Raw genomic sequence first — 15,706 nt, forward strand, 5'->3', positions numbered from 1 at the left:
TTCACGCTGGGGCTCGGGAGACTCGCTGATTATGCTCTCCTGGGAGAATCCCTCCCTGCACCCTGGACCTCTATCTTGGCTGCACTCAGGCGACTCAGCGAGCTTCTTAAAACTAGACGCGCCCAGGAAAGGCAGAGCCTGTGTTACCGGGAGGTGCTGCACGCAGGCACACACACTGAATGTCTGAGTAGCTTTCTTACTTTCGTAAACGTTTAATTGAAAATACACCAACAGAAAGTACATAAGACATAAGAGTTTCTATGACTTGCGTTTCCCACAAAGTCTATATACTCATGTAATCAGCACCCAGATTAGAAACAGAGCCGTGTCAGCAGCCCAGGGGCTTCCCCTGCAGTTACTACAGCCTCGTCTTCCCCCAGGATAACCACCATCATTACTTCTACACAGCAGATTATTTTTGTGTATTTTTGAATGTTATATACATGGAATCATACAGTATGTCATTTTACCCCCTTTTGTGGATCTAGTTTCTTTTTGAGCAGCCTTATTATTTTTATTTCTATGACAGATGCTAGGAAAAGCATCCCCAGGAAGAAGAATGCTGAACAACTTTGTTTTAAGAATCAACATTAATTGAGTTAATTTTTTTCTTTTTTATCACTATAGAGACTTAGAGTTTTTTGTGAAGAGAGCAAAACAGTCTAGAGAGGGGAAAGAAAGGTGGGCTCTGTGTTTTGGTTCAGAGTTTCGGAGTGCCAGCTCGTCTATTTAGTCTGTTTGAATCACCACCACCTTAGCGGCTGATGCTCACCGAGGACCTGCTGTGTCCCAGGCGCCTTTCTAAGTGTTCTGCATGGGCTACGATATTTCATCCCCATAACTGGCCTGTCTCTGAGATAGGGACGACTGTCTTCATTTTACAGATGAGGAAACAGAGACTGCATCATTGGCCTGTGGTGGTGCAACTAATAAATGAACCAGGGTTTGAACGCAGACTTCTAACCTGAGTCTGTCCTCTAAATGCTCCGCTGGTATGCTTCTCCACCAACAGCTCTCATTTACGTAAGTCCCACCGACTGCCACCCTAAGCTAAGTGCTTTCCATGGAGTCTCTGACTCAGTCCCCACAGCAATCCTAAGAAGCTGGTACTACTGATCTTCCCATTTAAGCTGAATGAAGCCGAGGCTCTGAAAGATTAAGATACTTGCCTAATATGGCTGGTTATTGATAGAGCCCCAGTTTAAACCAGTTGTGATTCTGGTGCTCATCTCTTAACTACTACGCTGTATGGTCAGCATATTTCATGCTCCCGTCAGTCAAGTTGGGAAGGAATTATTGAAAGATTTTGAGGCTTACTACAAATTACCCAGCATTCTGGCTTACTGCAAATAATGCCAACATTTGCGAAGATTTTTACAATGAGACACGTGCAAAGCATTTGTGAGACACATAAAATTAGTGAACCTCAGAGTTAGAATTCAAACCTTCTCCCTTTACACACAAAGCAAACAAGGCCCAGGAAGGGGCAGTGTGGTCGAGGTCAGTGGCACAGCCAGGGTACCATTCAGGGCCTGGACCGAGTGAGTCAGGCATCCACGTCTGGTCCCCCTCCGCCCACCGTCCTTTGGGGCCAGACCGGGGTTCTGCTCCTGACACCCTCCCCCCCACCTGCTGCGTGGCCTTGAGCATGAGACTTCACCACTCTGCACCTCACTTATGCTCTCTGTTAGATGGGGACAATAAAAATACCTGCCTTTTGGGTAAGTAGTGCATATAAAATACTTAGCACAGTGCCTAACACACAACGGATGCCTCGAAATGACAGCCGCGATGACAATGCTGTATTAATGTTATGTTGACTATGACACTTTCCCTTCTCCTCTTAGATTTAAGTCAAAACAGAAATTTGGCACGTCATTGAAACAAATTAATCCCCAATATTAGTTGAAAGTCAGTTCTAGTTTATCTGGTGAGAATCCAAATACAACTTCTGAGATCATTAAAAAGCTTCCTGAATAAAGCATGAATGAACAGGCAGCGGATCCACTGGGTATGAAAAGGCGAGTGGCAGCCCTGCGCGGCAGCTCTGAGGATGGCATGTAAGAGAATTATAGCATGAAAGGCATCACAGAACTTCACAGGAGTCAATCAGTTTGAAGAGAATCTCAAGTTAGTTCTATTTCTAATCTTCTGCTTCATAAAAAAGAAGACAAGACAAAGCACTGAGCTGGGAAAAAGGAGGTGCTTTAAATTTCACTGTTTAAACATTTTTTTCTGAAAACAAATTACTGTCAGCCACTTTGGTCACACAAAAGTTGTACGTTGTTTTTTCCCCTAGGTCTGCATTGACCAGTGGTACAAAGGGTTCAGTTCATCACCTGTTCGTGCACTTACCTAACTGGACGTCGGTTGTGAATCGCAGTCTGTGGATCATGCTGACTTTGAATGACTTGTAATGGTGGCTGCTAAGCATATCCTGCACTGTAGCTATGTCAATTTGTGAATCCTCCTCAAAAACCCCGTCTGCCCTTGAACCTGGGGAGGAAAAAGCAGTTTAACACATAAAGATACATGAGGCTTGGCAAATGGTGTCTGCTTAAAATGCTTTGGGATAAATTAAAATAATATGGGCTATTTAATTTGGAGGAGAAAAGGCTGAGCGATGACTTAATAATGCCATTCCAGTAAACAAGAGAATGGAAACATATTAATCATTCAACAATTAATTCCACAAACACTGCCTATTCTACAGCAGGCCCTTGGCTAGGCAGTAGGGATAAGAAGAATGGAAAAACTCTTGCTTTCCAGAAGCTCTCAGTCTCCACAGGAGTAAGTCAAAATCACAACAGCATGCATGGTCACACTTCTTGTTCCTTTTTCTAATATTCATTGCCTGGTCATAAAAGCACTCTGTGCCCCTGGAAGAATCCCTGTCCTTTCCAGGATTCTCAAACCGCCAGTTTACCAGCTTCCTGCCCTGCGCTGCGGCCTCCATGGTGCAGGCACCAGCCGGCCTGCGCTCACGTGGCTGTAAGTCTCCTCACTGGCCTCTGGCCACCAGGCTCCATCTACAATTCAGCTACCACAGGCCTTTACGATTCATCTATCTAATGCTTTGATCATTTATTCACTCATCAAATGTTTAGGGAGAGCTCTGTGCATGCTCAGTACTCTGCTATGTGACACTGGTGACAACTAAGAAGACTGGTACTCAAAAATCATCTCTGGCTTCCCATGACTTCCTAAGGGATGCACTTTTTTCAGCCAAGCAATCAAGACTGTCCATAATCTGGCAGCAACAAAATTCAATTTTGCCCGTCCCTTCTCACATGTATCTTCTCTCAGCCCCTCCCCAGAGCCTCGGACTGTGCACAGGTGCAGGTTTTTCTACTGCTAGGCCTTTGCTTGTGCGGCACAAAACCCTTTCCACTTTGACGCCAGACCTGTCCAAACCCCAGCCAGGCCAGCTCAAACTCCACCTCCTGCTGAATTCCACAGCAGTTGGTTTACACCGGACTCTGAGGCCAGGCAGACCTGGGCCAATTCCTAGCGCTGCCTCTAACTTACTGGATGATCTTGGGCAAGTGGCTAGCTCTCTGCACCCGTTTTGGCCATCCACAGAACGTCAAAATGTATTTAAAAAATCTAGCATAGAACAGGCTTCATAAGTAGCCGTCATGATTATTTCCACGCTACCGTCAGAGACGATCGCATTCAGCCTTGCACTAGAGTTGCTGAATGGTTGCTGTATCTTCATTTGGAAGCTCTGTGAGGGTCAGTCAAGTTTCTTGCTCATTTCTCTACCTTATCCTGCAAGCAGTACAGGTAACTGGCATGCTTTTGCTCAATTCTGCTACATGAATAAATAAGGCAGATGGATAAACAAACAGAAGCAAGTATGCATGAGTGCTTACTACACTTCAGGCATGGTGCTAAGCACCTTACACGTGCATTTAAGACCCACGACACCCTGGCTGTCGTTCCGCATCTGATGCTTTGGGAATCCGAGGCTCTGGAGGGAAAGTCACATGCCCAAGGTCACATTAAGCAAGGCTAAACTCTCGCTCACCCTCCGGAGTCTGAACCGTGGTTTTCTGAAGGTGCAACTGCTGGTGCCATTTACCAGAGGGAGCATCTGTCTAGCAACCAGAGTGGGGTGCCCTAAGCCTTGTGCTGGGCACCCAGAGGTGGCCCCACAGGGAGACCCAGAGAGAACTCCTTGGGATAAGAGTTGGAGGAGTGAAAATTCTAGATTTGGGTATAAAACAGGAAAACTGTTACATAACTTGTAGCCTGACAAATACGTACATGCTTTTCTTTCCTAGTTACTGCTTACGGGGCAAGCTTGTAAGTTAAAGCTGGTTTCTGGTGCCTTCACATTGAACTCATTTATTAGAAATTGTGCATTGTCTTTCCAAACACTACAATTCTTCTCAGCTGGGACCATTCTAGCACCTACAATAATGCTCTCCTCTCAGTAAGGATGCAGCCTCACCCTTAATGGGTCATTCACTGAATGCCGGGGACACAGTCCCATCTTAGAGCGTCTGCATGTCCTCTCTGCCAAGCTCACCCTTCTCCCCATTTCACTCCCTCCTGGCCTATTCCTCCGGGCCGCCTCCGTCTTTCTCCTGAAGAGCTCAGCTCAAGTGACACTCCAGGGAAAGCTGTCCTGACCCCAGGCCCCCAACTCCTGTCATCGTATCCTGCGTTTTCCTCAGAATAATTATCACAGGTAGTAACTTTCTGTCTCTGTCATTAGACTGTAAACCCCAAGAAGGCAGGCACAGTGGCTGCTTTACTCAGTCCCTGCAGCCCAAACCCTACTAGTGGTGCCACGCACAGGAGAAAAAGGGGTCAGTAAAAGTTTACTGGATGAAGACCAGGTGCCATGTCCACAGGAAGGTGAAGATCAGAGACGCTGAGTGACTTAGCCAACGTCACATCGATAGACTAGCAGAGTTACACTCAACATCCGTAAGGGCCACTGGGTAACTCTGTTTCCTGTCTTTGGAACACCTGTGATTTGGGATAGAGATGCCATCAGCATGATCACCGCTGTCTCCTAGGTTATGTCCACATCTCAGACCAAGAGGCTGGCTAGGCTTTAGAGTTTCGAATAATCACTCACTTTCTCCAATACACATTTTACTGAAACAGAACCGCCAAGAAGTGTTTATTTCTATTTTAGAAACTTTTATATACATGAGAGCTGTATTTTGGTGAAATATTAAAATCCTTTCATGTTTTTAAAAAAATTTAAGGCCATTTTTCCTGAGAAAATGCCATTATTAGCTGTAACTTAGCTCAAGAACTTCAGTTTCCTTTACTAATTAGTATTTTGTAAATATTGCAGGTATTTGATTTGGAAAGAGGTAAGCAGCTCATTATGCTAAAATGCCAATTACCAAAAAAAAACCCCCAAAAAACCAAAAAACCCCCCACAAAAAACCACACACCACATTTAGGAGTTTTACATTTTATGATGTTGGATTAAAACCAATTTAAAAATTACTATAACATGACATATAATTTTTTACTGAGCAATTTCAATGCCAGCTGCTAATAAAGCATCTTAGCTGTAAATGATAATTCAGATGCTTTTAGATAAAGTGGTGCATAAATACGGCTGGAAATTGATTTAGCTTCTTACAGGAGCTACTGAAGAATGACATATTTTGTTTAATACACCAGCTAATGTAGTCCTAAAAGCTCAAACAAGTGCCAGTTTTCACTCCTAAATTTGCTGTGGGAGATTAATGAAAACTTTATATTTTGCTGAAATGTTAATAATGGGCAGATGAGATGATAGGATTTTAGTAGAGGTCTTAAAGCTCTGGGATAACCAGCAAGGCTTGTCAATTTCCTCATATTCATTTTGTTGAAGACTTATGTAGCTGGAGCTGGCTCAACACACTAATGCTTCCTGCACTGACCTTCTCCTCTCTGACAGTGTAAATTCATCTCCCGTGTGAGGATTTAAGTCCCCTGACACTTGGGTGAGTTCTGAGCCTTGCCCCAGCTGGCAAGGGGCAGGTTTGCTTTCATGATTAGAAAGGCAACAGCACCTGGGGGAGCAGAGAGGGAAGAAACAGCCCTGCACGTGCCTCCGATCCATGCTGCTCACCCCACAGCAGGTTAGCTGCTGAATGGGAACAACTTCCGGTCTCGCAGTTCCAGGGCCATTTCTCAAGGAGTGCCGCCGCTTGGAGGGGCTTGTCTGTGTACAGATAGATCAGTCAGCTCCACAACCTGCCACTAACTCTCCTCAGGCCAGCGGTGGGCTAGACTCGGGAGGAACACTGGTGAGGATAATGCAGTATTCCTGATCTTTAGGAGTTTACAGACTTGCTACAGCAAACAGTACAAGGCAGAGAGAAGTGTCCAGTAAACAGTGCATGTAACAGATGCGTTATCTAAAGACAAACATCTGAAGCAGAACATTACACCAAAAGTGTGTTTTGGGATCAGAAAAGTTCTCTAACTTTGCATGTACATCTTTACTGTTTACATCCTTCTAGAAAGGAGCAAACCCAATCACACATGAACGATGTTTGGCACTGCACCATACGCATATTAAAATTATTACTGTACTATCAACTTCACATTTAAAAACCCACCTCTGTTCAAGGCAAGACAATTTTAGCTACTCAAAGTAAAAAGCAGAGAAAGCTGGAATGTCTTAAAAATAAATACATTAACAAGAAACACTCCCCAAACTGTTAATTTAATTGAAATATAACCCTGTGGTATTTTGTTAAATTAGCAATTAAAAAGGTCACAAGCAATTAAATGAAACAAAAGCCACACTGTGTTCATCTACATTAATGCTGAACAGGGTCTCCTTGTGAATGACAAGATAAATTGTAATGGTGCCTTCAAAGACTTCACAATGTATTTTGTCAAAGTCGGAGTGTTAATGTCTCTATGTGCCATGGATTACCATAATGTATTGTGTCAAAACGCTCGAGCTGCAATAACTCAAAGATGTATTGTGATAGATCAAATTTTGGGGTGGGGCCTAAAAGTGACTTGAGCAACACTGCTCAAATGGATGACAACAGGCTCTGGAAGAATGACAGAGTACATTCACAATGTGGAAAGGTTTGAGGGACAAGCAGAAAATCCGGCAGAGGCAGGAGCTTAACTCCCTCGAGTCAGGAACCAGGAAGGAGGAAACAAACAGTGACACCGCCAGGCCAGGGCAGGAGGGGGAGAAGGGAAGCAGGAATGAGACAGAGCGGGCAGGCGGAGCCTCGGGGTTGCGCAAAGAGGAGGTGCTGAGAGAGGCCCAAAGGCTGGGCAGTGGCTTTGGGGCTTAAAACATTGGCGAGGACCCAGATCCCAGAGTTCAGAAATGTAGGTTCAAGTTCTAACTGACACCACGGGTCAAGAGCAGGTCACAGCCTTGTCCAAGATTCCACTGCCGGGCAGAGGCAGAGCCGGAACAGGTCTGCTGGACTCTGCCGCCCCTGTTCCTTCTGTGTCCCCCGCCATCCCCTCCCACCTCATCACAATCCCACGAGCAGCAGCAAGGAGAGAGACCACGTGGGTAACTGTAAGCTCTGCCCCAGGGGTTCTCAATTGCAGAGGCCACACTGGACGGGTGGGGGGTCCCCAAGAACCTTTTGGGGGTCCATAATCTCAATACTATTTTCAAAATAATAACAGTAAGACATTATTTGGCCATCTCATGCCTATCGCCCCACAAGTGCACAAAGTAATAACAAGTTCACTGACATGGTTCTGATCCCACATTGCAACTAACCAAAAGAAACCACTGCTTAAGTTTTGGTGTAGTAATGAAAATTAATAACCACTATCATCTGAAAAGGCTATTGAAATACTTTTCCTTTTTCCAACAACACATGTGCGTCAGGCCAAATTTTCTTCCTGTACTTCAAGTGAAACAGACCAGATGCAGAAGCAGGTATGAAAATCCCAGTGTCCTCTATAAAGCCAGACATTACAGAAATTTGCAAAAATATAGAACAGTGCCCACTGGTTCAGGTAATTAGTCAATAATTTATCTTCCCAATGGAACAAAAATAAATGCTCTTCAGGGAAAGGAAAACAAAACAGTACCACTCTTCTCATTAAATTTTTAAAGAGAACGTAACTATTTTTCATAAAAATTTCTGTTAACATGTAATAGATTATTGCCTTTTTAATGAATTCATCAATACGTAAAAATTTCTCAGCTTTAATTTCTAATGAATAGATATAACCCAATAAACAAATGTTCTTTGGGGTCCTCAATAATTCTTGAGTGTAAAGAGGTCTTAAGACCAAAAGGTTTGAGAAGCACTGCCTTGATGGAGTCCTATGCCATATTTTCATTGTCCCTGGATGTCCGCGTGGACACTCATGGTGAGACCTGACAGTGTAGTGACAGCTGTGTATTTGTGTTACATACCTGACAACAAACACAGGCAGAGAGCTTGTACACACATTCCAAGAGTAACAGACTTGCTGTCAGGTGATCAGATCAAGGATAATTAAAGCTCGTATTGTTTTGTAGTTTAAAAAGTGTTTTCATTGGAACTGAGGGAGACACACATACATACACGACTTTCTTTCATTAAATCGAAGCTCAGCTGAACGCACTGCATGTATATTGGCTGATGTCTTGTGTTCACAGAACCAAACCACATGAGATTTTGAACTTCCCTTTTATGGTTGGGTCACTGAGTCTTACACTAAATCTAAAAGCTCTAATCTAGGATAAGTTAAAGCAACTTCAATCTTCCTTCCCCCAAAAAGATCTATACAAGCTCTAGAACTCAACCAGAAGATGGATGGCCCCTGCCACATCCTCACCATGCTAGTGGTGAGGATGGCAACGCTGCTGCCTGTTCCTCCCAAGTTCACAGATCACCCAGCACCAACCACAGGCCAGGGGCTGTGCTAGTGCTTGAGGAACGTGAGAGGGTGCGAGGATTCCCAGATGGTGGGAAGCGGACAGGCAATCCCAGAGGGAACAGTATGGGAGAAACATGAGGCCCACAAAGTGTGGGCACGTACGGAGGGAGCAGCCAGCGTTCGCATTTGGCTGCAGCAGAGTGTACGAAGGGGAATGGTGGGGCCGGAGGGGGAGGGCTGCTTCTGAGGTGGAGGCAGTGTCCATCTCAGGCCGTGGCACACGGTAAAATCCTGCCGTGCAAATAAGTGACTGAGTGAAGAGGAAATGAACCTCTTCTGTCCCTCTGTCATGAAGGCTTATTGCTACTCTCCCCACAGAATCCCTGCCTCAGCTACAATGCCTGTCATCTGGCCACAATGTCCTTCCCACTCTTTAAAATTTATACACATCGAGGTCTAGTCTAGATTTTCCCTGACCCCCTTCTCCTGAAATCCTGCATCTCTGAAGGTTTTTATATTATAAGTCTTTTCCATGATAAGCATCTATGCTCCCCTTCTGGACAATGAGCACCTCTGCGGGCAGGAACATTCTATCCTAGAGTACATAGTAGATGTTCAATAAATGCTGCTGGTGGCATGAATGAAGTTTGCTGCAACACCGGCTAACCATAACACTTCCTGAGTTTGTATGCCAGCTCTTACATTTACCTCAAACCTAACACGCCGTTTCTAGTTTTCTACACAGACACCCCACCAGCTGGAATCCTGCCTCAACAACTACAACAGCAGTTAACATTGACTGAGTGTTTCTATATGCCAGACACTACGCTTGGCGCTTTATTTTTTTATGCTGAGCACTTTAAATACACTATCATTTAATTTTCTCAATGCCTTTTTACGTTGGATATTATCCTCGTTTTACAGGTGAGAAAAGTGATGCCATCCTGCACGTACAGCCATATACCTAGTATAAGCTGCAGCCAGGAACCGAACCCAGGTCTAATTCCAAAAATGTGCCCTGGCCCACCACATAACCTCTTGGGTAAACACGCTCCTCAGATGGGTTGGGAATGTACAAATCCACGGGCCAAGGAAGTACCGAAGAAAAACACAATCAAGCCTGGTCTTGCCAGAACAAAGAATCGGGGATAAAATGCAACACTCTCCACTCCTCCTGTAAGACTCAGAGCTGGACGGATAAGTGAGTCACGGAGAAAAACTCTCCCTTAGCTTTCTACATCCATCACATCCACCACCACCACCCGCCGCCCCCAAGGGTCTTTTAAGTCTCCAAAGCCTCATAAGCCCCAAACTTCTTTTCTATTAAACACTTCCCTTTGGCTACTAGTCATTTTTGCGGGTCTCTAAAAAATAATCAATAGGTGATATACTCTCTCACACACAGGCGCACATGGACGCCCCTCCGCAGTAATCTCGTCAAAACCAGGAGGATCACACAGGAGGCTAAGCCCTTCCCTGAGTCGGCCATGCTACAGCCCCGGCAGAGATCCTCGCTGCCGGTGCCTAATTGATTCAACTCTAGGAGGCAGAGCCTTTCCACAGGGCTATTTCAGGCCCTCGATAAATCAGGGTAATCTTGTTTTATGAGGTGATCAGAAAGAAACGGTTTCAGGTTTGTGGGATTTCTAAAAAGAGCCGATGGTGCAAGGGGGGGCCTTGAGGCTCTGCACCCGAGACCCTGCCCGTGCCCCGTCTTTGTTTAGCACTGTCTCCCTTGCTCCATTCATCTCTCTTCATTCATTCACTCATTCCTTCATTCCCACGTACGCCAAGCTCCTTCCTAAGGCCTTCAGGCGAGCAGTCCCTTGGCCTGGAACATTCTTCCTTTACTCATTACCTGGCTAACTCCTTTGGATTCTTCCTCTAGGGAGTGTTCTCCTCCCACTCTCACCAGCTCCAGCCCCTGCTACACACTTTTTATACCTTTTGTAGCACTTTGCACACCTGTGGCCTCCATGGCGTGGGGGCTCCTCGCTACCGCCTCAACAGTGAGGGCTGCCATCAATGTTTGGGGGATGAATGAACAAGTAAGGGCCCAGAGTGAAGCCAACCACCCTTAAAGGACGAAACAAGGGTCCCAGCCATTACAGGTGTGCCTGGAAGTCAGGTTGATGAAAGAATTCCCATCACTTCCTCTCCAATGTGTCTTTGCTGTTGTTCAAAACACAGGAAAATAATGTCTTGCAAGGGGCCTGATCATTTTCGACAACTTACCTGTCAAAATGCAGTATATATTTATAACAACACACAATATCTAAGAACTGTATCATTTGATCAACACTGAGGCATCTCTCCCCGACTCCAGAGTCAGAGAATGAGGGTACACATGCTGGAAGAATCCCAGCTCCCACCAGGGGAGTCACTGCGGAAATGTCACCTGATGCATTACAAGACCATTAGTCAGGGCGGATTTTGGGACCAGGAGCCGACCAGAGGGATGCAAATCCCTGTGTTCTCACTTTGAGCCCATACGGGGTTGGTGGTTCGTCAAACATGTTTCCTTACTGCTCTAATGTACCAGTGTATCGCTTAATGAAAGTTCTTAATTGTAATTCAATTAATTACATACACAGAGTCCCCAATTACATTTTCCAATAAGGCATTGGCTGTGGTACAGGTCTAAATGCACTTAACCAATTTTAATATATTAAGACCAATTTCCCTTGAATACTAATTACGACCTAATGATAAAATGAAAAGGGGGGGAACTTTCAGGAAAGGGGGGGAGCGAAACATGCCAGTCATGTGGAATTTCTCAGCCCACACAGTGTAATTCAGACACTCATTACTGAGGAAGTAGGTGTGGACAGGGCACAAGTGTGCTTCCCGTACAGATCAGCACTGGTTTTTGCCTACGTATCACCTACCCTTGGTGCTGCATCGCCCAAAGGGGCCTGTGGGAAGTCTCAGAGGCTAGAAGGAAAACAGGAGAACAGGGAGAGAAAAGCCAGCATGTGTGAGCAGACCAGCTGTGGTGTCTCAGGCAGACAGACAGGCAGACACTAGGAATGGCCAGTATCTGCACTGTGCGTCGTGTTTTCCTATGTCCTTTTAATGTCACAATCTCATTTACTCCTCACAACAGCCCTAAAGGGTAGGGCTCACCATCGCATTTTGCAGATGGGGGAGTGAAGCTGGCAGAGGAGGAGTTGCCCGAGGTCACACAGCGGCTTCAAACGGCTATCCGCCTCCCCCCACAACGCGCTGCCAACCAGCCCACATTAACCAGACGGCAGGAGGTGGAGACACAGGTATTCTTACAGAGGGGATAATATTTCTGTTTCATTTCCATTCTGTTAGCATGCAGCAAGCAGGGAGCTATTATCCAATATCTACTTGAAAAAACCCTCAGCCATATAGAAGGTTCTTGACAGCAAACACTTTCACCCCACCAAAGCCAGTCTAGTAAGAGGCTTTCAGCAGGAACTCAACCTAAAATGTGAACCCCATCACCACAAGTCATTTCCATTTGTAGACAGAGTTTATTTGCCCGATCACATTTTCTTTTGCATTTTGAAGACTGCTGTTGTGGTATAACAAAAGAGGCTTAAAGCCCCGGTATTTAAGTCACATGACAGAAATTGGAGATTAGTCATTTGTAACTGAAGAAGGCAAAGCCTCCAGAAGCCAAAAGGAACCATCAGGGAGTCTTCCAGGGCTGGCACAGGGCACACTCGGGTGGGAGGGAAGGTGAGAGGGAGGGCTCTGCTGAGGAAAAGGATCTGGACACACACCAGGGCAAAGCACACAGTCACTCACAGTTGCTTTTCCTCCCCGGCCTCCCTTTTCATTTCGTAGTATTGGTGCTGGTGGGAAAGGCCAAGTACCATCAGCACCCACCAGGAAGCCCCTCTACATACAGATGCTCACCCGAACCCCAAGTGCTCTTTAAAAGCCATCCTGCTCGGCCCTCAGAGCCCCAGTGAGAAGCCTGGTCATGCCAGGGACTCAGGAGGCTCAGTCCCCCAGGGAAATGAACCGGATGCAGAGGGAACGCAGGCTGGGTTCCTGCCCTGGGTGGTGGGGGTGGTGGTGCTGACGGCCCAGCGTGGGAGTGGGACAATCCACCCAGCGGAATCAGTGATCTAAGAGGACAGGGACCCCACCCGGGCCCTGCGAGTGGCAGTCCGATGACCTGGGGAGGCTTCTAGGAGGAGATGCCTCCTCCTCTGGGTCTTCAAGGAGAAACTAAAGGAGGCGAAAGTAAACTAAAGCAACTAAAGAAGACCCACAGATACTCCCCCTGCCACGCTCCACTGGCCGAGGTGACGGCCCACCTCGAGTTGAGGCCTTTCCTCAGTGAAGACTTAAATTAAGGAAATTAAAAAATTCAATAAGGTACTGAAAAAAATGGAAGGTCTCCTTGAAAAGCAAAGGAGATCAAAGGAGCCTGAGCTGATTTAAAGAACTGAAGCCTCTTTCTATAGCAACTCCTATTTAGGAAATAAAATAATTAGATTCAGTTGTTTCACTCGACTTAATGGACAGAAGACAGGGTTTACCAGGCCCCCAATTATTATTCATGTGATCATAAGCAAACCACCCCTCTAAGCCTCAGTTTCTTCTAGAAAATAAAGCAAACCACCCCTCTAAGCCTCAGTTTCTTCTAGAAAATAAAGATGAGGACCACACCAGCATAAAAGGTTGTTATAATGAGAGCATTTGTATCTCATTTAAACCTCGAAAATAACCTAGTGAAATAGATTCAACCAGCCATTTATCCTGGAAACTAAGGCTTGGAGAGGTGACATGATTTGTCCGATGTCACAGGCTGCAGCGGTTCACTACCTGATTCTAAAGACTGGGCCTTTAAGCACTATGCTGAACTACTGACAGAAGACTAGTGAGCGACGAAACAGGAGGCACAGTAGCCGACATTTTGTTGATACGCCATACAGCCAGTGTAATTCCGGGCCTATTTTAGGCCTGACTGTGGGAAATCCCCAAGCTTCTCTCTTAAAGCTGTGGAAAGAATAAATTGGTTCATGCTGCATCTTTCTTCTAAGGACCTGGATGGGCTACGCACATGTAATCAGTGGGTAAGAGAAAAGGTCGCCGGCAACATTTGGCAGGAAAGGAAACCGAGGCTCGGTTTGGTGCCAGGATTCACCCAGACGCTTGGGCAAGAATGGCCAAGTCTTCTAATGACACATCTTCTCCACGATGTGCTCCTGCTTCCTCTGCTCTGATTCCAGCTTCTGGCAGACGGTTGGCTGAAGGATGTAGTCGATTATCAGACAAGCCGCCAAACTAGAGAGCTCAAGGACTTTGGCTTGTCATTGTCTCATTGAGGCCAAGATCCAAGCACAAATGTTAGTTCTCGGTCCCTAGACAGAAACTCTTGTCATAGCAGCTTCATTTGCAGGCCTCTCTCTCATAGCGTATGAAGACAACTGTCATCACTCTTAAGACTGAAAATTTAGGTTGTTGTATCAACAGACTCAGGGTGGGCTGTGCACTCAGATACCTGACTTAGAATTCTGGTTCTGTCATTTACTGGCTGGCTGACTTTGGGCAAGGCACACCTCTCTCCCACAATTATTGGGTCGTTGGAAAAGTCACAACGTATTTTTTCTCTGTTTTTCGTTGCAAACATGCGTCATGACTTTTCCAACAACCCACAGAATAATTATCTTGCAGAATGGTTGTGAAAATTACAAGAGAGAACATTTTCAAAATGCCTAGCGCAATGCCTTACAATAGAAGGCCTGAACAAATAATTAAAAACAACAACACCTTTTGGCGTCGTGGATATGAAGTTATGCTCAATCCCTTCTCAGAAAAAAAACTGAATGGGTATATCCACCCTAATGGCAGTCTTTTCAATCAAATGGTTTTACTTAAAAGGTATACAACTTTTGGGATACCGAAACACATTTGCTGGAAACTGCCCTGCTTTTAAGTCTGGTCCTGTGACAGGGACTTCCAGACTTGTCCCGCGCCCGTTCTTTCTCCCTCCACGCTGCCTCGCGCCCTCCCCCATTACACGGCTCCTAGAGGGCCGTGGCGGTTCTGCGACTCCAGCCTCCACAGCTGTGGCCCTTCTGCTCTGTCAGCCACAGAATGCTGCTCTTTCATTATTTATTAATTACAGTTAACACTTATGAAGTGCTTATTATGTGCCAGACACTGTTCTAAGAGCTTTATGATTATTAAAGCTCACGAAGTCCTCCCATCAACCTTTACGAGGGCAGATAAACTACCCAAGAGAAGTTAAGTAAACTGTCCAGTGTCACACAGCCAGTAAGCGGCAGGGCCAGAATGTGAACTGAGGCAGTCTGGCTTGAGGGCATATTCACTTAAACACTGCACAACAGACTCATAAATTAGTTCACTTCTAAAATGGCTTTAAGGGTAGCAAGCCTGTCTTGACCAAACATACCAACAGGGGTAAAAAAAAAAAATCCTACTTCTAAAATCTTTTCCTTTGTTTCAGTCCAACTTCTTTAATAGGTAGCTACTAGAGAACAATACTTGGTTCTTGATTGCAATTTCTATTTAAAACTAAAAAAAATTTCTAGAAACCTTTTCTATAGGAGGAATAAACTTTTTATAACTTACTTCCATTTTACAATAGCCAATATTCCATTGCTTCCAAACCACTGACTGCCTTACGCCCTTTATAAATGCTGGTCAAGTCTTCTTTTACTAACACAGTAATTTTGACTCAGAGCACAAGAGCTGGAATTTCTTGCAAATCCTTTAAGCTGGGGATGCTGAGGCTCACAGGTATCTCACAAGTTATGAAGGCTACGCTCATGCTTACAAGTGCAGTAAGAGCCAGAGCCCAGATTTCAAAGCTTTATCCATCAATCCTCACAGCTTCGCTTTCCTAGTGTAAACAAGTTGGACCGGGCTGGCC

General features: G+C 45.4%; 1 protein-coding gene across 6 annotated transcripts in view; it reads right to left on the reverse strand.

Annotated features, from left to right (window-relative positions):
- The window catches only part of MAPKAP1 (MAPK associated protein 1), a 233,048-nt gene that overhangs the window by 38,233 nt on the left and 179,109 nt on the right, over positions 1 to 15,706 (reverse strand). For all 6 annotated transcript variants that reach the window (XM_019636231.1, XM_019636254.1, XM_019636263.1 and 3 more), the window contains one exon: positions 2,356 to 2,496. In XM_019636231.1, coding sequence (XP_019491776.1) covers positions 2,356 to 2,496 — 141 coding nt within the window. The remainder of the gene's footprint in view (positions 1 to 2,355; positions 2,497 to 15,706) is intronic.

Source organism: Hipposideros armiger, unplaced genomic scaffold, assembly GCF_001890085.2.
Source record: "Hipposideros armiger isolate ML-2016 unplaced genomic scaffold, ASM189008v1 scaffold_3, whole genome shotgun sequence".
Taxonomy (NCBI): Eukaryota; Metazoa; Chordata; class Mammalia; order Chiroptera; family Hipposideridae; genus Hipposideros; species Hipposideros armiger.